Source organism: Eucyclogobius newberryi, unplaced genomic scaffold (genome assembly GCF_026437365.1).
Source record: "Eucyclogobius newberryi isolate DKJ021-1_F unplaced genomic scaffold, fEucNew1.0.hap1 SCAF_5, whole genome shotgun sequence".
Taxonomy (NCBI): domain Eukaryota; kingdom Metazoa; phylum Chordata; class Actinopteri; order Gobiiformes; family Gobiidae; genus Eucyclogobius; species Eucyclogobius newberryi.
The window spans coordinates 14,096,798-14,121,262 of record NW_027316167.1 but is presented as its reverse complement, the minus strand read 5'-3'; the positions used below and the strand labels follow the sequence as shown (position 1 = coordinate 14,121,262).

The 24,465-nt window shown below is 37.0% G+C and overlaps 1 protein-coding gene across 1 annotated transcript in view; it reads left to right on the top strand.

The window, feature by feature from the left end:
- LOC140381587 (protein diaphanous homolog 3-like) overlaps window positions 1-24,465 on the top strand; it is a 192,132-nt gene that overhangs the window by 66,494 nt on the left and 101,173 nt on the right. The window contains exons 19-25 of the mRNA XM_072465652.1: window positions 1,193-1,288; window positions 3,205-3,299; window positions 3,506-3,607; window positions 6,132-6,371; window positions 8,466-8,595; window positions 16,682-16,804; window positions 21,332-21,495. Coding sequence (XP_072321753.1) covers window positions 1,193-1,288; window positions 3,205-3,299; window positions 3,506-3,607; window positions 6,132-6,371; window positions 8,466-8,595; window positions 16,682-16,804; window positions 21,332-21,495 — 950 coding nt within the window. The remainder of the gene's footprint in view (window positions 1-1,192; window positions 1,289-3,204; window positions 3,300-3,505; window positions 3,608-6,131; window positions 6,372-8,465; window positions 8,596-16,681; window positions 16,805-21,331; window positions 21,496-24,465) is intronic.

Genomic DNA, 24,465 nt, shown 5'->3' with positions numbered 1-24,465 from the left:
GTTTGTGGATTTTTTTTTTTTTTTTTAAATCTAAATGTTTGTTTTTCCACATTTGATAATTAAGTTTAGTATACAAGTGACCCTGTGTAAATGTATCTTTACCTGCAAGCCTGATTACTCCCTGTAACGGCAACTATAATTGACTAATCTATGCTTCAACTTTGATAGAGGATCCCAGCTATAATCTTTTTCTGTGCTTGTTGCTTGTGTTACTATGGTACATTCAGCACACTCGGTCAAAGACTGAACCAAAGTGCAAATCTGATCTCTTCAGGAAGACTTGTGTTTCTGTTGCAGACTATTGCACATTATTGCACACGTTTTTTGCATTATTTTAAATGAGTTTAGATTAATGAATTTGCTGTTTTATATTTAGAAATAAGCTGCCGCGGCAACAAAACCATTTCCTGAAAAGTGTTGATGAAATATACAGTACAGACCAAAAGTTTGGACACACCTTCTCATTCAAAGAGTTTTCTGTATTTTCATGACTATGAAAATTGTAGATTCACACTGAGGGCATCAAAACTATGAATTAACACATGTGGAATTATATACTTAAAAAAAATGTGAGACAACTGAAAATATGTCTCATATTCTAGGTTCTTCAAAGTAGCCACCTTTAGCTTTGATTACTGCTTCGCACACATTTGGCATTCTCTTGATGAGCTTCATGAGGTCGTCAGCTGAAACAGTCTTCCAACAGTCTTGAAGCAGTTCCCAGAGATGCTTAGCACTTGTTGGCCCTTTTGCATTCACTCTCCGGTGTGTGTCCAAACTTTTGGTCTGTACTGTATATCTATCCATGGTCATGGTCCATGACTATGGTTCTTTCTTTGATTTAAAAAATTGCAGTCAAATAGTACTATTGACAGGACATTAAAATCTCTGAACTTGAGCTTTATACAGTGCATAGTACATTCAATATTATTTTACATAATTGCATTTCCTAGGATCACAGCTAATCAAATGTTTGCAGTTTTACAATAAAATGTAAATATTGTCCTGGTATATTTAGTGTTGGATTGGAGACATTCTTTGTGGAATTAAATAAATGCACACAAAATGTATTTCCAGTAAAGCAGAATGCAATCAAAAGTAACGTGTGCTGTTATGCACAAGAAGGAACCGATTATGTGTAATACAGACAGTATTTATATTTTGAAAATAATGGCGTCCTTTTCTCCACCAGTAAAACAAGAAGAGGACAACTTGGAAGACAAGAAGTCCATAAAGAAAAGAATCAAAGAACTGAAGGTGTTGGATCCAAAGATTGCCCAGAATCTGTGTAAGTAAACAATGTTTAGTCTGCTAGATAGAATACAGCTATTATTTGCCGTAACACTAAACTATATCTTGTGAACTTTTGGTTATCCTAGCATTCAAACTTTTGCACTATTTTTGAACTGCAGCATCTGAGATCTTTTGGCACGGTGAACCACAGCTGTGCAGACTTGAAAATTCGATGCAAACTTGAGGACTGCTGTTGAGCGGCTGGACTGAGCACTTTGAAATGAATTCTACTTCCACTGTTTACTTTCTGTCAAACTTCCTCATTATTCTGGGAAATTTTGTTGAATACTGTAAAACGAGATGAACAAATAGCAGAGGGCAGCATGGTCTACTAAGTTTTGAAGTCCAAAAATAATGATGATTATGACAACTACATTATAGTAGCCAATTTCTTTTTCAAACAAATCTGCAAGTTTGCTACAAAAAACAACAACTTTACTCTCAATGGTGTTTGGCAAATATTTGTGGCATTTGAAAAAGTGTTATTCTTTAAGCTTATCTTCAAAAGAACAGAAATACTGGCTAATAATTGCTCTGTTCTTTACACTCCTTGCTTTGTCTTCCTGTTGACAATTCTGTACTGACCTTGTTGCTATAGCAAGAAACCCATAATACCAACCAGTCCCCTTAGGCACTTCTGCTACTTACACTACATTACAGAGCTAATTAACAATCTCCAACATCTATTAAATGAAGGAGCATGAAATACATAATTATGCACATTATCCCACTGTTTCACCTCTGATTCGCTGGTCTCAGCCGCTCACACACATTCACACTCATGCGCTTGATATGACCATTTAAAAAGCACAGACATTAATGAAGATCTCTCGAGCACTCCCGGATGTTAGCGTCTTGTTTGCCTGTATCAAGTGGAGCTGTGACCCTTGCGCCATGCATTAAAAAATGTGTCTTATCAGCTCGGTGATAAATCATGTAGCGTTAAAAAACACAGGAGGAAATGGGTGGCATAGAGAAGTGAGTGGTTTAGGTTTTCAACAATAGCAGATAAAATACAAATAGATAAATTATTTGACTAATGTGCTTGCTCTGTGGAGCACCCCAGTGCGTGCTAGATTTAGTTCTGTTTATTTCACTTATTTCCATGACAATGGGCTTGAAGTGAACAGAGCCACATGCACATGCTCACTTCTTCTGGTGCTGTACAGGGTGGTCTTTCGGTAAATGTACCAAGAGGGCGATGATGACGGCAGAGAAACATGTCTGAGCGTCACAGAGGTTTTACCTGCTGCACATGAATGATATAAAGTTTATCCAATTTTCCTCGTCAGATACAAGTTAGAAACGGCAGCTCTGCTGCCCCCATTCATGCAAATAGCCCAAGCACATCTTTTGTCAAATTTCAAGCACTTTTACCTTCACCGAGGACTGCGTTGTGGCGTGTAGGTGGGCCCGAGGTTGGCAGCTAGAATGCGGCTGCCACGTTCCTACTAGGACATTCGCACCGTTCACGGAGCGAAGATTCTTTTACTGTACGTCAACCTATCTAGTGGAAGTGTGAAAACAACAAGGCTGGGAATTGGCTCACAAAAATTTAACTCCTATTAACATTTATTGTAATTGTTCTTAAGGGATGTTTATGGTTTCATTTTTAATTCTAATAAGACATGCAATTCTGTACTCTCTGTCCTTCCAAGGTAATGAATTTGCATGTTGCGAACTAGTTAAAATATTAATACAGTGTTTTGTTTAAGTTGATTTATTTGAATTGTTGATGTTTTTTGGTATCAGTCAAAGTTGTGTCGAAGTGAAAGTTGTGTTTTCATCTTTTCCAATACAACAATTGACTAATTTGACTACATCTTTTGACTACACCCTCAGTTACAAACACTTTACCGTCTATCTTAATATCCAGCCATTGCTGACTACATCTTAAATGTGTCTTTTTAGCCATATTCTTGGGATCATTCCGAATGCCTTATAAGGAAATCCGGCGGATGATTGTGGAAGTGGACGAGGAGCAGCTCACTGAGCCGATGATCCAGGTACTAAAATACAAAATGTACTCTATGCATTACAAATTTGCGCCTATACTGCCATCGGAAGTGAAGGACATGACGGAGCCCAGACAGCTCGAGGACAGTTTCTAGCTTTATGTAACTTACTGTATATATTATCATAGGCAAAGGATAAAAAAGATGTTTAAGTCTTGCTTGTTAAATATTGGTTTGTCTTTTTTCTTCATGTGCAGAACCTTGTAAAGCATTTGCCAGAACAGGAGCAGCTCAATGCTTTGGCCAAGTTTAAGGATGAATATTCAAGTTTATCGGAGCCCGAGCAGTTTGGAGTTGTGGTGAGTACACGCGTGAAGATAGACAGCAGTGAACTTGCATTTGTTTTATTGTAAAAGGGAAAAAATATCACAAATGAGCTCCCATGTATTCACTTTTTTTTCTCTCTAGAGGGCATATAGCATTTAACTGGATGAGTTTTAGGTCTAGTTCTAGGTCTGGGAATCATAATCCCCTAATTCTTATAATTACTCTCCCTGTTTACCCTTCAAAATATGGTCACCATGTCTTCAGAGGAAGAAAAAAAAAAAAAAAGCTTTTTCACACTACTTCACAAAGACGCACACAGTTCTTTCTTCCATATAAATATCCTAATCCTAATCTTTTTAAATCCTATCGCCTTAAGCCCTGAGAGGAGAGACAGAATACCTGCGGACCACCACGCAGATGTATTCACATTAAAGAGCAACTCTGCTGCCTAATTATGTCTGTGTCATTTTCTTAAAGATGTTTCAGGGATGGTTTATTTGGAATTATTCATGAGGGCTGTATCTTAATCTATTTTGTGTGACTGCCTAGCAACCCGGTCATTGACTTAATACAAAAGCTTTTCTGTTTCCTCTCTAAAGCCACTTGTTCTGTAATAAGCCCTGGTGTGTATCTTCGCAGTGATTGAAAATACAATGAGTGAGTGCGTGATGAGTTGGGAAATGTAAAAATAAAATACTGTGTTAAGCTGTTGTGTGTTGTTCATCAGGGAGTCATAGAATAATAAGGCCTCGGTTGGAGAGTTTTCATTGTCGTGGGCCAGAGGACACTGTGTGCTTTCACCTATAACAGAAAGGCTGCGGTTCAAAGAGAATTTTTAATTTACCATGGAGCAAACACATCATTTCATCTATGCTTTTATCTATATCCTTCAGCCTTACCTTGTATTTGAACTTCACCTTGCCTGTGTCTCTGAACTGTAAAAGAAACTGAAATGTTTCTCTGAAATATTTCTCATAAAAAATTGTTGACCTTGGGTGCTGTAGATGTATAGCCTGTTAATGTTTGGGTCTACTTATATTAGAGTCATATTCATTGTTGCATAAACGACCTTGATTCACTGGAAAATCAAGTTTATTATCTGTCTAACTCTAAGAATATTACACGTTTGGAGATGGATTTTCAGTTTATTCACAATATGAAAGCTTTTCCAGCAGGGATATTTGTATTAGTTTCTCCTACTAAACACACACAAAGGTTTAGTTAAGGATTAGTTACAGCTGTCATGGAATAAAGTTATAAAATAGCCTTTGTTACTTACAAAACTAACTTAACACTTTGCTCTTGATGTAATTTTAGTCCTTGTTTAGCTCATTTACACATATGTGTGATTGCCGTTCTCGACTATCTTCTCGTCTTCACATTGTTAGTATAGGTGGTGATATTTATATAAAGACATTTTTATACCCAGTTTTTAAGTTCACTCTTCATAAACTCGGCGCTTCCTTGAAAACGCACAGCAACAATAGCTGCTTGGCACTGTTGGCTTTGAACCTACATGCTCTGACTTTCCTCCAATATGTCATTCTAGGTATCTGCGTCCTTTGAACTTTTGTTTAGCTGCACAATGTGATTTCGTTGACGTGCTTCTCATTGCGGCCTGTTTTCTGTCTAATTTCTGCAGCACACGTACTCTCAGAAGTAGCTTGCACAGATACTCTGTCATTTAGTGCCTGAAATAGTCATTTTATAACATTACAGTAGCTATAATTAAACCCTTGATGGAGGACATCAAAACCATACAGCCAGCTGCTGTGTGAAAGACGCAATTCAGACCTGGACAAACGCGACCCACAAATACACACACACCTAAATTCAACTGTGTCCAAGCCCACGGCCCAGTGCAATATTTTCCAATTTTCTCTAATTGGGTGAGAGTGGTAATCCAAGGCAGCCTATTGTATATTCCACCCACTCCGCGGCTTGCCCTATATGGACACTAACTCCACAATTAGTTCTCCAGACCTGGATCCCAAATCAAATCAATGCCAGCATCTATGACGTCTAGCCTAGCAACGCTCTTTAACATGCCAAATAGATAAATGTCTTTGAAATCGGACCGCTATTGTGTACATGTTGATCATATTTAACTTTGACTGTGTTCAAAGGCTATTTCATTAGGCTTTCTAGATGCACATTGAGGACACAGAGAAAAGAAAACACTAAAGCAACATGTGTGCTTATTGCCTTTTGTTTTTGTTTTGATGATCACACAGATTTTGACAATACACTATGTTCTGATATGATCATTTTACCTCTACCCACTTTCATCAAACTCAAACTTGGATGTTGTCAACTTAGTTTTCTGTTTAGAAATGTGTTAAATGTGGACTTTTTTTCCTTGCTGTCAGACAGATTTTGAAGATAGGAATCATCTGTATGAACCCTGTCAGCACACGTCCAGAAGCAAAGCTGATGTTAAACCGAAACCTGTTTTTTAGACAAAACTTTCAAATTTTTTCTCCATAGGGCTGCTGCTGAGTAACAAGACCAAGAGCCTGTTTGCTTAATTTAGCCTTATTTTCTTTCTTTTTTCAGATGAGCAGCATGAAGCGCCTACGACCGCGCCTCAACCACATCCTTTTCCGACTGCAGTTTGAGGAGCAGGTCGCCAACCTCCGTCCGGACATCCTGTCTGTGAGCGCGGCCTGCGATGAGGTCAGGAAGAGCCCCGCGTTTGGCCGTTTGTTGGAGCTTGTGTTGCTGCTGGGCAATTACATGAACGCAGGCTCCAGAAATGCCCAGTCATACGGGTTTGACCTCAGTTCACTTTGCAAGGTGAGAGGAGCGAAACAGACCTCACCAACTATTGTACTTCATTTTACTCCTTCAGCAAATATGTTTTGGATATTCACAATAGGCTTCCACGAGTGTAGGGGGAATTATCTCCCATATATTCACTTTTTTTTTTTTTTTTTTTTTTTTAAGAATAGACAGGCAGCAAGATATACTTTTTATTCCCAAATTTGGGTTAGCTTTTGATTTTATGACAATTTCTGTGTGCGTCTCAAATGACTCTTAAATAGAAAGCTTGTTTTTCCCTGTCAAAATAGAGGTTCCCAATTATTCACACACAGTATTGTATTCTGTTTGTGTTTTTGCACCTTTTACACAAACTAAAGCTTATGCGAGATGGACCAGGGATAAGAGTGAAGTCTGGTTCCTTTGTGTTCAAATGACAGGCATTTTTATTGCGTTAAATCCATGTTGACAACGAGGGAAGTGTACTTGTCAAACTGGGGCTCTCTCAGCGCTTGCATTAGAGATGATGGGTTTCTCCGCAGTTTCCACAGTAACAACCTTTACAGCCATTAATCATTGCCACCTCTGCCCCTGTTGGACTTTGGTGTTTATGTTCACATCAACACCACATTTACACAAACGGCAGACTCCTTCATTGACATGTGGGGATATTAGTTGTGGCAGGAGCATAGCACAGTTGTATAATGATATGTTTGTTTGGAAGAATAAATACATTATGTTTGCTGACGTTGCTTCTTTATTAGCATACCTATATATTTGTCAATGCCAGATCCTGTCAGACCTTTGAAGCTAATCAGGGGTGGGCTTGGTTACTTGGTGGTAGTGCACACTGTCATTTTGTCCTTGGGCAAGACACTTCTTTCACCTCGTCTACAGTGTTCATGTATGCTGGTGTATGAATGGGAGTGTGTTAGTGAGAGTGAATGTGAATGTGGCACAAAGTATGAAAAGTAGCCCATGGCATGTTTACAGCATGTGTATCATGTACCTTATGTTCATTAACATTCACTGTCCCCACTAAATAAATAATTTCAAAAATATTATCTTCTGTCATTGGAACCAGGTTCGATTCGATGTCACAGATGGGAAATGCATTGAAAGACATCACCTTCTGCCTGCCCCTCAGTTTGACAACTTAATTCCAAGGCACACTTCACAGGGCAGGGAAATTACACCCAGCCTCACATGAAAAAGCAAAATGTTTACATTTTCAACCGTGATTACCATCCATCTAAATTCAGAAAGGAACCTTTTGTGAGAAAACATTTGAAGCTTTTGAAAATATGGCAAAATAGAAATGAAAAGCGAGTTGAGAATGTTTGATTAGGGGAGATAATACAAACATGATTAAACTCTGCGGGGCTGAGTGCACTGCGGCCTACCAATAGATCACCTAGAGGGATACGCCACAACACACTCCATGGGAGATGTGTTTGACTAGAATGCTGTGGCACATCTTGGAATTACTCTGTAAAAGTGCATGGATGGAAATTTATCTGACAAATTGAAAAATTGTTGTGTGAGGGAGAGATGGGTACAGAGCACAAAAGTGGTTTTCACAGTCTGAATATGTCAGAGCCACTTCAATACAAGAGAGAATCAGCTGCAGTACAGTCTGTCAATCAGCATTTCTAAAGACCATGCATAAAGCATAAGGACATTTCTTGTGCTCCACTGAAATTAAATACAAATATACCTTTTGAAGAAAAATCTAGTCTGTCCATGTAGGGGTCTACATGGGCCATGAGAATATAATCCATTGCATTTAGTCTTTATAGCTCTATTTTATTCAGTAAATGGGACCTAATGAGATTCTACCTATTTTGTCATATAGTTGCAAAGTTGTAGAGATATGATATTGTATTGATTATATATTGTAAAAGCAGCTCCTACAATCAAAATGAGATCACGGGTGCAAGGTTGGCATGCTAGTTGTTGTTTGCTTTACTGTGATGGAGAAACTAGGTCTGGTTTATAAGAAACACTTATAAACTCACCACGGTGCATAGTTAGGATGCTCAGAGACAGACACGACCTTAAAGTAGAAAGTCCATATAACAGTCAAATAATATTATACAGCACACAATACTTATTATTGTTTTCCTCCAGCTTAAGGACACGAAGTCGGCTGACCAGAAGACGACATTACTCCACTTCCTGGCTCAAGTGTGCGAGGAGGAATTCCCAGATGTGATTAAATTTGTTGATGACCTCGAGCATGTGGACCGCGCCAGCCGAGGTATTTTACAATACTGCCACAATCTACACAAAAATGCTTTTGAATCAGCTTGTAATTGCACTGAAAATTATTACGCATAGGACAACATTAAGGGATATTTGGGTACAGCGGCTAATATACAAATAAGACATGTTTTTAATTTTTTACTTACTCTCTCAGGATATTACTGCTTATGATTTACTTTCAAAACAAATTACTAAAGCGATGTGGCATAGAGGTGCACCAAAACATTATGTTATTCCACATTGAGTATTTTGTCTGTTTTTTCTAGGGTATTTATTCATGGAAAATAAATCAATGCATAGTGATGTATATCAGATTTATCATGGCCATGTATGGGGTTGAGAACCTTCTATTGGCTCTTTGGACGTTACTCATTCATCTATGGAAATATAAGTCACCCAATTTGGGCTGTGTTCAGTGTGTTCAGACAAAAACTGTGACTTGGTGCTTTGTTGGGAAGAAGTCAAGTCCAATTTCATGATATACTCCAAAAACTCATTTTCTCAAGCAGCCAAAAAAACACTTGATACAATTTCCTACACATGAAAAATTATTTGAAAAGGCCCCAGTTTGATGACGTGGATGAACTCAAAAAACCTGCACCTAAGCTCTGAACGCCAAGAGAAAAAAAATATCTCTGAATGTTGATTGAAGGAAATCTCTGGATGGACCTATGGATAAGGATGAGTGATATTGACAAAAAAAAAAAAAAAAAAAAAAAAAAAATATATATATATATATATATGCAGGGTTCAGAGTAAGGATTTTCACTTGTATAGCGGTGCTGCTAAACAATCCGTTCATTTTTTCAAATTTGTATTGCAATTTGATAATTGCTTAGCAAAACACTAATGTGACTAACGATCAATATTTTCCATTGATGTAACAAGATTATTTATTTCAAATTTATTTGTAAACATTCTATTTAAAAAAAAAAAAAACACCTAACAAATGAACTTTTAAACACTTTTACATTTATTTTATTTATTTATTTTTAAACCAGAAAACTTGCAAATAAAATTAGTTGTTGAACAAATTAATTAACACCAAGTTAGATTAACTTTTATCATTTTTCATTTTCATTTACAACTTTCTTCCATATCATCATCAATCAGATGACTATTTTTACATGAGTCTCATTTACATATTAATAGTCTTTACACAAAAAATATGTATTAAGCTTCTGATGGAAAAATAAAGGTTGCTATGGTGTCCATGGTGTATTTATTGTGTTATTCAAATTGTACCGCTCTATTTGACGTTCCATTCCAGCTAAAATTTTTCGTTTTGCTATTTGATGACGGTCCCTAAGTACTTCGTCTCGGCTCCAGCTGCGCATTCGGATCAGTGTAATTCGCTGCGCCCAAAATACGCATCTGATTGTTAAAAACGAGGTTGTAGTCACTTGGCAGTGTAAATATGAGTATTTTGACATGTGAACGATCTGCAAAGACCTTTGCGTTTAGGAGCTATTGACCTCGGAAGTCCGAATCTGCCACTCCCACTTTCAGACTCGTGGTCTGAGACAGCAGCGGGACTCGTCATGTCAACACAGCGTCCTACATGTGTCATGCCGTTGTTGACGATCGATTGACGAGTGATCAGTACTTTTAGGCGCTTTGGTTACACAATTGAACACACATTTTTGTATCGCAAAAGCTGCGATACAAAAGCCCTTTTTTCTGACGAACGCATCGCATTTGAGAGAAATTGCGTCGCATTTTGCGATGCAATACCGCTTATTCTGAACCCTGATATGTATATTTTGTTATCCTTTGTATCCTGATAGTGATATTGAGATGATATTACATTGTTTTGCAATAGTATTCGTACCCCTGGAACTTGAATAAATTACATTGGGATTTTGTGTAAGAACAAGGAAAAGTTCTCAGTTCCCAGTTCTCAAATGTGGTTTGGTCAGTGAAAAGTTATTTGGATCTCCAGTGTTCTGGAGGGTTTTAGCATGGCGGCTCGCTTCGGCTGGTCACCGCCATGCTCAAAAGATACCGCCTGGTATTAAGATCACGGCACGTAGGCGCTCGCTTGCACGGCGCTCGCTTGCACGGCGATCGATTGCATCTAAGCGGCATAGTACTTTTCACTGCCGTGAAAATGTTGATGTACTTTTCGCGAGCGCCGTCCGACCACCATCCTTCAACCTCAACCCAGCGAGAACACTGATCTCTTAAATCTTACTAGTGACATTAGTATGTTTACATACAACTCTGTAAACCCTTCTCTGTGCTCCATTATCACACTTTTCACATCATGTTCTTCTAATAATGTTTTACAGATCATTTTGAAGTTTATTTAAGCATAGCCTTTTCTATACCCTTTTATACCTCTCCCTAGGGATTCTTCAGAGATCAGATGCTAAATGGATTTGTAAACATCTAATGTCTTTCACCGCTTAATATTAAAACATAATAGATTATTTTTTGATGTCATGTTTCCTATTAATCGGAGACATTACTGAACAAAGAGCTCATTGAAAGTCTGGTATGGTCGTACTTTCCTATAGAGTCTGGACTAGTGCTAAAGTTCACAATTAACCAACGATGCCTTGTTTATATTGCTACAGGCACAACTCAACAGGAGACACTGCATTATGCTCTGGTGGTTTTGAGCGGCATCACACCAAGTGCCTCTTAGGTACAGAATAGGACCAAACCAGGTCTAATCCAGACCTGAAGCCAAAATGTATAAACCCAGGAACGAACCCATCTAGGGGTGGGCAATACTGACTAAATGAACTTCTGTACTTCTTTGTGTTGCCCTGATGGCAATATTCAGATCATTTATCATATAAGTGTTTAAAACATGCTTGTTTTGGTTGAGGTTCAAGGATCACACAAAATGTGAATTGACTGTAAAATAAACCACACAATTTCATAAATATATCCTTATATCCATGTTTGTAAGATAACACACAACATGTTAATGTTCTTAATAGTTTCAATAAGTACATTTGGAAGCTTTTTTAAATAGTTCTTAGTAATTTTGCATATGTCTAAAAAGTATTTAGATGTATATCTTGCCTCTACCCAGATCAACAAAAATGTTTTGGATTTGAAGCGAGTTTGTCCCTTTCCCTTACAAACACATTTTTGGTCTTTTTTTTAAATATAAATTAAATAAAAGATTTCATACACAATTAAACCAAATATAATATAGAAAGCTGGAAATTAGGACAAAAACTATGCCTGTACTACCACTTACAATGAATTACACTAGACATATTTGCTTCCTGCAAATTCTACACACTGCAGTATGTGGGAGGCAAAATGAGGATGATATGAGTGTCTCAATGTTTTGGACCACTTCTAGGGGGCTCCTGTGGCGTTTGTTAGTGCTTTGATAATCTGTGTATAACGATGCTCCGGTGAAGTCTTTATTCTCGCCTATGAAAGAAAGCGTGTCCTCCAGCCTCTGGCGAAATGCACTGTGGAGATAAAACAAGATCCTTGCATTTTTCTTGAGCTGTGTGTTTTTTTCTTTGTTTGTTTCCTTCCTTTGCATTTTCAAAGAGTTATGGCTTTAAGTGCATGCATCTTGCTGTATCCTTCTATATGTTGGTAATGTAGGGCCACTCGCTTATGGGAAAAAGAATCATGATTAATTATAACTAAAACATGATTATTCAAACAATTATTAGAGAGAATGGGGTGGAGCAATCAGCACGCCTAAAATGATAGGAACAGATGAAATTAAAGTAAATTACATACTTTATCTTATTATATAGTATAAATACTCTACATAAGTAGAAAAGTACAATCCTTGAGAAATACATGCACAGTTAATGTTTCCAGGTAAATGTAAAAAAAAACTTGATTACTATTTTTTTGTAATTGATTAGTGCAATAATCATCCAATTAAAATTTCCAAAGCTTGCAGTTGGATGTTGTGTTTGAAGGCCACATGATGCACTACGTACATTGCTTGGCCGTGAAAATGGCAGGACCAAATTTGTATTTTGTCATTGTGTCCAAATCTACTTAACATAAGAATATATGAAATCTAATTAAATCATCTAAATGAGCTAACAGAAATCCTAACACATGTTGCACGACCCTTATGTGTGGCCACCATAGTCATTAAAACATAGTCGTTGTGACTCTTGTTTTGTATAGTTCCCATTCACTTTTTTCACCCTTTCATAAAAGATAGAACAACTGCTAACCTTACTAAACATTACACATCACTTTGGGGAATTGGGGTGCTTTGTGCCTTTTCATCATCCAAGATCTATCTGCTCTGTCACTGTGAAGGGCATATTTATATTTGTAGATGCTTATCCAAGGTTAAGTTGACACATGGCTTTTTGGGAGATGTTTAATATAGTGAGAGATGCAATGTACGTGGTATGGAAGACGGCATATTAAAAAGTGCCTTGGGACCTTGAGAATGACTTATTTTTATTTTTTAGCAAAGGTAAAACTATTTTTGGGTTTGATAATTTAATGTTTTTATCCTTGGGAATATGCTTATGTGAAAAGTAAAATGTTAGATGACACACTGCTTTAGTTCTGTGGCCAGATTAAACACAAAGAATTCAGCAGCAGCAATGACATTTCAGTGACCTTCATATATTTTTATATGAAGCTGCCTCTGCATGTAAAACATATGTGGCCTGCTTTTTCATTTCTACTCCTTTAGTCTCAGCGGCTTGCTCCATCAGTCTACTCACTCTTTTCTGTCAGCCCATGGTCTCCAATGGCACATCGTCTTTTTTCACTCGCTTAATTTCCATACATCACGGACATGATCTATGGAGGAGCCGTGTGCGTTGCAGGACCGGGCTGTTTGCATACTGCCGTGTGCTCCGTAAGTCTCATTTATAGCCCAGCAGGTAGGCAGAGTAATAAAGCAAAGTCAATGGGGGATTTGACCTCTACAAATGTACCCATTATTATTCCTTGAAAATGTCTTATAACGCTTTCCAACTGCTCTGGACCGCTGGGGCAGTCCGGGCCCCGCTGCTCATAAAAAGTCTTGCTTGAACAGAAAGACGGATAACCAAGGCCAAAGAGTGCAGCCGATACAACTGTCTCTATTGTGAGAATTGTATTAATATATTCACACTACATTAAAGGTGCGACTCCAAAGATCATATGCAAGGTAGTGGATGGTACTATATCAGAAAGAGGCCCTGCTTTGAATCACAGCTCTGGAATATTTTCTTGTAAACTCTATCTCAAAATATTGGCCGTGGCTGGAGAGCCGCGGCGCGGTCAAATGGCTGCACAGTTTCAGGGACCGCGGCATTTCCCTTATAGCCCGTTATAGCCTCATGGCTAACCCTAACCTTAACCCGGCGCGGTCTAAAACGGCACTAAAACACGGTCAAATAGCGGCGCAGTTTCAGGAGCCGCGGCGCGCGGCCAGCACAAAAATAACATGGCTTTTTCGGCCGCGCGCCGCGGCACTGCAGACACTCCCCAAAATAATATAGAACAACTACTTTTTGTGTTGTTTTGTTAATTCCAATTTTTTTTTTTGGATACCTTACTCTTTCTACATCTAAATTTAAACATTTTACCCAATCTGTCTTTTTTTCTAGCTCCAAAAATTGCCTTTTTAATTGAATTTAATTTGCGTTGTGTTTTCTTGAGTTAACCCAATTTAGGATAGATTCAGATAAACATCATAGTTTTGTTTCAATTGATTGATTTGATTACTATAAGTCGCACCAGCCAAAAAATGCAGAATAGTTGCACTGGAGTATGAAATAAGGTGAGAAGTGTGAAAATAACAAATAACATCACATAAGTATATAAGTATAAGTATCGCACCCGGCCAAAACTATAAAAAGGGGTGCGACTTATAGTCCGGAAAATACGGTAATACATCCATGCTCATAAAATTGTGATCTGTAACATTTTCTAGTTTTGCTTTATTCTACCTGAGATGAGGTAGTGTACTTTTTATTTATAATGACCACATAAAATGATAGATACATAGAATAAGATGCATAGATCAATATTTGCTCCTTTAGAAAAAATTGGTAGTGAATTAGTGACTCCTCACCAATAACTCAATGCCAAACCTAGACTTTCGCGACCTTTGCCATTTGATAATTGCGACCAGCCATTCAAGCAGTGTTGCCGTGCTACTCCATTTGCGATGCCGCTCGGTCTTTAGTTCCGTCTTGTGTGTTATTGTCATATGCCTTTATCTTACAGGAGCCTCTTCAAGAATGGCTTTTTTCTTAATTGTAAGCTACAAAACTGAACCACTCCTCCTTTTCCCCCCTGTTATTGCAACATCAGTGGGATTTAATCATTTCTATTAACAGACCGCCTGCCTTGCCAAGCTCCACTCCCACACGCTGCCCACACCTCATTCAGCAGATTGTGTCTCTTGGATATTCACACGGCTTTAAAACCAGAGTATAATGAACATGAGGCAGAGTGAAAAGATCCCAGATTCACGGATTGTTTGCTGATACACTGTTTAATTATTCTGTTAACTAAAGGTTTAGAAATCTTGGAAGAGGCGAGTGTAGAGGCTGATAATTCATAACTCTCAAATAATGTTTGGTTTGCTCAGGTTCTTTAGATTTTAATTCTATTGGCAGTGTACTCTGAATGTAACACTGTTAAAGTTTACTGTTCGTTTTATGAAAGGTAAAGTTAACAGTCTGAAAGGTAAAGTAAAGTTAATCTTTAGAATATATAGTATTATGAAATTCTTTGGATAGGAATCAGAAAAGGGTTATCAATGTCAATTGTCAATGAAGATAATTCACAAACATAGGAACTTGCTTTTGTGATTTGATGCAACATAAAACAATGATAAAAACAACCTATAAAAGTAAAAAAGAAAAACAATTTAAATCCACTATACGATAGAAAAATAAAATTGGCTATAATGTTTTGCAGTGCTGATTGAATTATGGTTAGCGTGAGTGTTTAAAAAAAAATGTCTTCTTTGGATTCTATTGTGACCTGAATAATCATGATTATGAATTAACTAAATCATCTTGACATCCCTAGTCTAGACATAGTGGCTGTAGCCTGTAACTGGAAAGAGCAAGAATACAGCCACAATAAAATAAAACAAAACAAATCATTCTATGAAGTATGAATGCATAAGTACTATATAAATATTTATGTTACAAAAGTAAAGAATAAAGAAAATAGTAAAGAATTGTAGCATATGGAACATATCAGTTTTATGTAAACTATTAAAGTTTTTAGAACCATGTATCAAAAACTACACTTAAAACAATTTATTCACTGATTGTGAGTTAAGCTTTGAATTTCAAGAAACATTAGATTACAGACATTAGCTATAACGAAGGACATTTTTTTTTTATAAATATCTTCTTAGAGCGTTAAATCACCTGTGTTTTTGAAGTTAATGTGTCATTAGACATGCAGTGACAAGAGAAATGTCAGTTTTCTCTTTATTATTAGTGATAATATGTAGGTGCTGAAGTTTGTTCCTTTAATGTCTTTAGCATGCTTAGAGGCAATGAAGTCTTAGCTTTCTTCCTTTTTTCAAATGGATGATGGTGGATCAAGAGAAGTTTTGAAACTACTTAAAATAAGCAGCTTACGATTCTTTGTCAAGCACACTATAATCAGGGTAATTTCAGCTATATGTTATATTCTGTGGCTAGCTCAATGTGTCAGCCATGACTAAATTGCTGCAAAAAGGCTTTAAATCTTCAACTCTAATGGACTCAAATAGTGTGCTATGAGTTTTTCAGATTGAAAATGGTAAACATGGCTCAAAAATGACATGATTTCTTTGTCAGCTGGTGCAATGTTTTTGAATTACTGTAATTACTGCTCGGGCTATAAGCATAAAAGACACAAATTATGATACAATAATAAACGCTTCGGATATGTTTTGTACTGATGTTTTCGTTTCCTACCGTCAATTATTTGCGAATATGTACAATAAGTATGCCACATTCTGCTATAATTTCTGCTCCTTGTTGTCAGAATGTTTTTCTCCACAGCAGCCTGAAAATAACAATGCGTTTGATTGAGTTTGCAATCGAGATGTACTTTGTGTTTTGTTTGTTTTTTTGCTAAATTTTTTGTGACTTTTCTTGTCTGCGTGGGTGTGTCAGTGTCTGCAGAGAATCTGGAGAAGAGCCTGAGGCAGATGGAACGGCAGCTGCTACAACTGGAGAGAGACCTGGAGACGTTCTCCTCTGATGACCGGAGTGACATGTTCTTCACCAAAATGACAATATCCTTTGTGCATTGGCACAGCCACTTTTTAACATTTTGACTTATCTTAGAAAAATAGACAACACCCAAAATGAGGTGCGTCTGGTACCAATGTGTTATATTTGATCATTTCAATGTTTTGCAGAAAACCATTGTAGTTGTGTTGCAGTCGTTTTTTTCACAACTACTTTTGTGTTCTCCAAAAAGCTCTAATTAATGACAAGGTGAAAAAAGATGTGACATTTTACATGTCGCAGTTTGAGGTCTAAGCACTTGGTTGGTGTCGTAGCATTATTATAGGCAATGTAGCGCCTGAGGCAGAGAGTTAATATAATGTATGTAACAGCCACATTCAGTGTTTTTATATTCAAAGTCTTCAGGCAAACAAATGAAAATAACAGAAAAACTTCATGGCTATAAACACTGCTACACTTATTTACCTGGGGATTGTTGTGTTCATGATGGAAGCATTAGTGAATCCTCAAAACATAAGGAGAATCCCTAAAGGGACGTGTGTGGTTTATGTTGACTACTGTACCTGTTAAACGGTTTCTTCGTTGATATTTACAAGGTATCAAACCTTGTGAATATCAACCAAGAAACCGTTTAAACATAACTATTTCAAGTCATGTTTTTGACAAACAACACTAAGATAACTAATGGAAAACAGATGGTTACACAGATTGGGGTGTGACTGGAGCTTGTGCACTGTAGTTTCTAATGTTCATCCACACCTTTTCATATTCCCTTGTCAAATTTGAATTCTTACAAAAGTCAGTTTTAAGTCTATTCATCATTTTATGGAGGCTTGAAAGTAAGAAAAAAAGATAAATTATTCCACCCTAGATTCAGTAATAATCTACTTATAAATATATACAAAAATGTCTTATCATTATTTTACATGTTCTACTACTACTACTACTACTACTACTACTACTACTACTACTACTATTACTATTACTACTACTACTACTACTACTACTACTACTACTATTACTACTATTACTACTACTACTACTACTACTACTACTACTACCACTACCACTACCACTACCACTACCACTACCACTACCACTACCACTACCACTACCACTACCACTACCACTACCACTACTACTACTACTACTACTACTACTACTACTACTACTACTACTATTATTATTACTATTATTACTATTATTACTATTATTACTATTATTACTATTACTATTACTACTATTACTACTATTACTATTACTATTACTATTACTATTACTACTACTATTACTATTACTACTACTATTACTATTACTACTACTACTATTACTATTACTATTACTACTATTACTACTATTACTATTACTACTATTACTCTTACTATTATTACTATTACTCTTACTATTATTACTATTACTATTATTACTATTATTACTATTACTATTATTACTATTATTACTATTACTATTATTACTATTACTATTATTACTATTACTATTACTACTATTACTATTACTACTATTACTATTACTACTATTACTATTACTATTACTACTATTACTACTATTACTATTACTACTATTACTATTACTACTATTACTATTACTACTATTACTATTACTACTATTACTATTACTACTATTACTACTATTACTATTACTATTACTACTATTACTATTACTATTACTACTATTACTACTATTACTACTATTACTACTATTATTACTATTACTACTATTACTACTATTACTACTATTACTACTATTACTACTATTATTACTATTACTACTACTATTACTATTACTACTATTACTACTACTATTACTATTACTACTACTATTACTATTACTACTATTACTACTATTACTATTATTACTATTACTACTATTACTATTACTATTATCACTACTATTACTATTATCACTACTATTACTATTACTATTATCACTACTACTACTATTACTATTATCACTACTACTACTATTACTATTACTACTACTACTACTACAGTGGTTTCATGTCCCATCACAGCAGACTGATTAAAAACTTGATGAAAGCACACATCTCCACTTCTATCTCTAAACCAAGCTGCTAAAGTTAATTACACAATTGCACACACATTCCACTGGCACCTGTCCACTTTGATTGGCGTTGCATCATTGTTAAATCATCTTAATTTTCACCAACACTGACAGCTGAGTTTTAGTCCTAGTAAAGTTTTGTTTTCAATAATACAGCCTGTACCCTTAGCCTCTCGGCCCTGCCTTCATGTAGTTTTGATCAGTTGCCTTGGGGCTTGGCCACTGAAGTCTTCGGCTGTTAGTTTGCACTTGCAACACCAAAACGTTCACAAGGATTTGACAGCTGTCATGCAATTTTCCACCGCAGCTGGTTCTTCATCAGAAATGCCCAAGTTATAATAAAAACATTGAGTAAACTTTTTGGGAAATTAAATTAACTATACATTATAACATTATGACCACCTGTCTATTACAAACTTTCCAAAGCACACACTCCATCACAGAATCACACAGAATCCATTTGCTCCTGATCCATTTTAGTACATGCTAAAATGATAATAGAAGACTGCATTTGAAGATTGATATTATTTGATCTTGATGATACCATGACTAATTATTGCAGTATTTCACCAGATTTACTGGTTCGGCTGTGTATGTGCACACAATCTAGGTCTATTCTGTTGTCAATGAACAGAATTCACAAACATAGGAACTTTGTTGTTCCTATGTTAAAACGTTTTATTTTGGTGAATCAGTCCAATATAAAAACATGAACAATGATAGAACAACCTATATATGTCAAAAGGTTGTTTTAATATGCTTGCACACGCTGTAGGAAAACCGAATAGGAGGGTCTAGAGGACAATCGTCTGAGTGACAGGAGAAGTTAGGAGTGGCAGAAGAGTAAAAAGGAGAGATTTTGTCCACTATGATACTTATCAGCACTGCTCTCTTTGGGGTCCCTCAGCCTTGACTTGTGCCACTTTCTTCTGTTAGTGCTGTGGCTGCTGTGGCATGAACAGAGTGACAAGTTAATCTGGAAGCCAGTCTATTGAGCTGCATTTAGTTTGTTGTGAAGAGATATTTGTATTCTTAGTCACACAACTCAGACCTCAAATTGCCCAATCAATTGAGCTATAAGCAAGGTGGACAATTGAACTAAGTGAGGCTGTTTATGTGCTTGTTTTTTATCTGCAAAATAAGTAGTCCTTAGTCTTTAAAAGCAAAAGTTGTAAATATGTTTTGAGTTTACTTCTCCAATACTTTATATTGTAATATTATTATTTTGTTTGTCCGGCAGTGCATGTTAATGAACAAACATGATACACATGCTCTAAACATGCCGGATTGTAGCCGTGAGCTAATTTCCATCCGTTGTCCTGTGTTCACTTTCATAAACACTCTCATTCATACACCGGCGTACGTGGACAATGGAGGCAAAGTGAGAGAAGTGTCTTGCACAAGGACACAACAGCAGTATGCTCTACCAACACACTATGGCATCTATACATTAGGCCGCAGTTATTTTATTACTAGGTTTACGGATCTGCTACACTTAGATTGATTTCTATAATATGAAAAAAATAAATTATAAAACATTTTTTTAAAGTAACGCAAAAATAGCATTCAATTAAATTAAATATTAAAAGCGGTATTAAGTCAAAAGATAAGAGCGCCTGAAGCAATTTTTAGCCAAAATCCTACGGGAGTTTGTGATGAAGCGAGTCCCGCGGAGAGTATGTGAAGATGCCGCGCCCGTTTCCCTGTCTGCTGCATGCCGCGCCAAATCGTTTATATCGCAAATATATATTTTAAATCCATATGCCACATTTTCTATTTTTTTTTGTCCTCCTGTTATAAAATAAGTAATAAAATAACTGTGGCCTTATAGGAATATAATATAAAGAACAATTCTAATTCTGTTGATTTAATTGCAAAATAGATACTGTACTAACACGCCTCAGCTCTCTCCCCTCTGCTCGCTTGCATTTATGACCCACTTATTTACCACTTTAAACTACAGGACGCCGAGTAATGTACAAAATTGTGACAGTGAAGAGCCTTTGTGATTTCATTGTGAAACACAAATATGCATTGAAAAAGAGGCTGTTTCATTAATCTTTCGTGGGACTCACAGCGGATCCATGTCTGCGTGCAGACAACGCATACAACCAAGTAAGAACTGTACTGAACTCACCTCAGACTATTGTTACCAGGGCTTTTTTCTGATGGATCATTTGCAATGATTAGTTGGATTATATAACATAATTAACACTTGACTGTTCAGATTAATTGCATATTTATTTTTGTTATTGACTTGTGTTCACAATTAAATGTCTCTAACTTGATTGTTCATACATTTTATTTGCCAGGAGCCAGATGTGCCTCACATATGGTTTAGGATGCTGATGCAAGGGGTTATGTAGCAACGAACCCCTCTTATAAGTTTCCTAATGCTAATATTACACAACTCGGCTTTACCATAATGCTCAACAATACAACAGAGTCAGATGTGACATGACAGATGTTCTCCTTGACACCGACTTCACAGCTTCAGCACGGTTGCACAGGAGCAGTATGCCAAGCTGGTGATCATGCACGGCAACATGGAGTCGCTCTATCAAAATCTCCTGGAGTTCTTTGCCGTCGACCCCAAGAAGACCTCTGTGGAGGAGCTGTTCACGGATCTGAGCAACTTCCGCGCCATGTTTACTGTGAGTATGCAAGAGTCAGTAAGAAAAATAACAAGATATTATTTTTGATTCAATGCCTTTGCGTAATCAATTCAGCAGCAAAACTAACTGTTAGGCCTTTGTTATTTCTACTACTATTACGTTCTTATCTTGAGTACACCCTGGGCTGCACAGGGAGTGTCCAACAGTAGTTTCTGGTGTACAATTCAAGTCAGTAGAATTGCAGTCAAGATTTCAGCTGTGAAGACAAACTGTGTTTAATCAGTGGAATTAGTGGCACTGGGCGATACAGATAAAAGCAGCGCTCTGAAATTCTTACCTTGGCCTCCATTCGATTTCTTTGATTTGGGCAATATTAATGAGAATGTATAGCTTGACATAGAGTATCCTAATAACGATGTTCATTAGGGCTGGATCCCTCACAAAGTGATACTTAGCTCACAAAACAATGCTAGTGCTATTTTGCAATGCATACATAATCGATCAAGTGCACACGATTAAACACTACCATCACAAAATATATTTTTAAAGCTGTGTTTAGTTTTTAAATCACTACTTGAAAATAACATAAAATACACCCATTTCAATCATCAAAACAGTGAATGTCAAATGTTTCTTTATCCAAGCAAATAACTAAACTGGAGCTATTTCACAACATAATTATGTAAAGTATTTTTATTTATTGATACAACGATACACCCACTTTGAAGGGTTTATCAACATTTCAATATGTTACCACATCCCTTATATTTAGACAATATAATGTTAATAAAAACAGAAATGTCTTATAAAATCTATAAAATTACCTGCTGAAATATAACTACACCCGTAATTGTACGTTTATTTGTTTTTCATTGTTAATATTCCTTTTTGCAGAATTTTTTTTTTGTTATAACCAATATCAATATTCAAATATTGTGTATCTTAACAACATTACCAGTATTATCAAAATACTGCACTGTGGCAGTGTGGTTAGTGCCTCTGCCTCTTAATAAGGCGAGTGTGGGTTCGCTTCCGAGCCAACCAACATCCCATGGCTGGAGTTTGCTCTCCAAAGACATGCATGTGTTAGATAGAATTGTCAGTTCTAAATTGAATGAATGTGAGAGTAAACAGTTGCCCCCCTACCCAGGGTGTACCCCGCCTAAGGCTCAAAGTCACTATGATAGGCTCTAATCACCCATGATCCCTAATGGGAAAAAATGAATGAATGAATGAATCAAAATGTTGATAATCTACCCACCTCTAATGCTATCTATTTCATCAATATTAATTTCATAAATTGTATATTAGACTTGCCATTTCTTTGTACTGTGTCTGAAGAAACTACAGAAATAAATTATTTCCTGACGGGCAAGTAAACATGCATTCAACTAAGAGCGTCTCCCTCTCCACCTGCCTTCAGGTTGCACAAGAGGCAGGACATGTTCATTTTGTGGATTAATATTTTGGAGAGTTATTTGAGTCTTCAATTTCTCTGAGGTTCTATCCTTGGGGTTAATGGCAAGTCTCACCAACTCACCTCTAGACTAGACTTGTATACATATGTTAATGAGTTCATACAGTTACGAAGGCTGTTTTTAAAAGATTATTTAAGGTCTTCTTAGAAATGTAATATATTTATTCTACAAGTTATGCTCAAACCTAATATATATATAAGCATTTTCTTGCACCAACCACAGTTAATGACTTCCAGTGAAAGGTGTAGAGGCCAAGTGTTTAAAAGACTAGCATTATATGGTCAAAACTCCCTTGGTAGCTATTTACTCCCCTGTGGTAGGTCAAGGTGTAAGGTGCTTCACCTCAGCAATTTGTCCAAATGGACTCGCCGTACTGTACAGACATATCCACGAGAAGCCAAGGCTGGGTCAGTCAACATAGGCACACAGTAAATCTCCACAGCACAACCTCTGGGTCAAATCTGTGTCAGCATTTACCCTGCTGTGCCAAGGCCCATGCTAATAGCCGTGTGCTGTCTCAAGGAGTGAATATAGCCATGCGTTCAATGTGTGTAACCTGTGCTTGTTTGGTTGTGTCTATGCAATTTGATGTTGACAGTTTTTATAAGGGAGAGCCGCTCGGAATTTCATGCACACACCGGCGCATACACACGCACACATTGAGCGTGCTCAGTCACCCGTAGGAAGGAGACCCAGGCGGGGCCGCACATCTGACAGGAATCCAATTGAGCATGTCTAATGGCGGACATCCAGGAAAGGAGGAGGGGGAAGCAGACCTGCAGTGATGAAGGAGAACGGAGGGCAATTTCCTCTGAGACTGGGCAACACCACTCCCCACCTCCCCCTCCATTTCCCGCACCGCTCTAGCCCTATATTACACTCTTAACTGGATGCTTCGTCACAACATGAAATCACATGACACTTAATATTTTTGTGATCCTGTTTTCTTTTACTTTTTTTCTCTACGCCTGAGCAGTTTGATTAGAATAACCTTAGTGTAGGTAGTTTATTAAATCTGCACTGTGTCACTTTTCTGAAGAGGGTCTGTCACTAGCTTGTCTCCATGGAGATGTTATAACTTTGCCTGAAATGTTCCAGGGTAGCATGAAACTTCAACATATCTATGGAGGCAAGTTGGTATTGTACGCCAGAAAGGCTTCAATGGGAAAACAAAAATGACGTATGTAACTACGGTTCTATGACTCCTGGATGACCACCAGAGGCTGTGCCTTAAGCACTGAATGATCTTGTTTTCCGCACGCGCCGGTCGAAAATCTAATTATAACAAAGTTTCCTGTGACCTCTCTGACTCACGTGAGTCTATATAGTCATGTGACAATGAGTGCTAAGTCCCTTTTTTTTCTCGCAAATAACACAGATTCCGAGGGACTGATCGCTCTGGCAGTCATCTGGGATTCATAGAACCGTAGTTATATACTTAACTACCATTTTATTTCATCCCTTCTGACCGCCAGAGGTGGTGCCTTAAGCACTGGATGACACATATCAACAATGTCCCAAGGGATCCCAT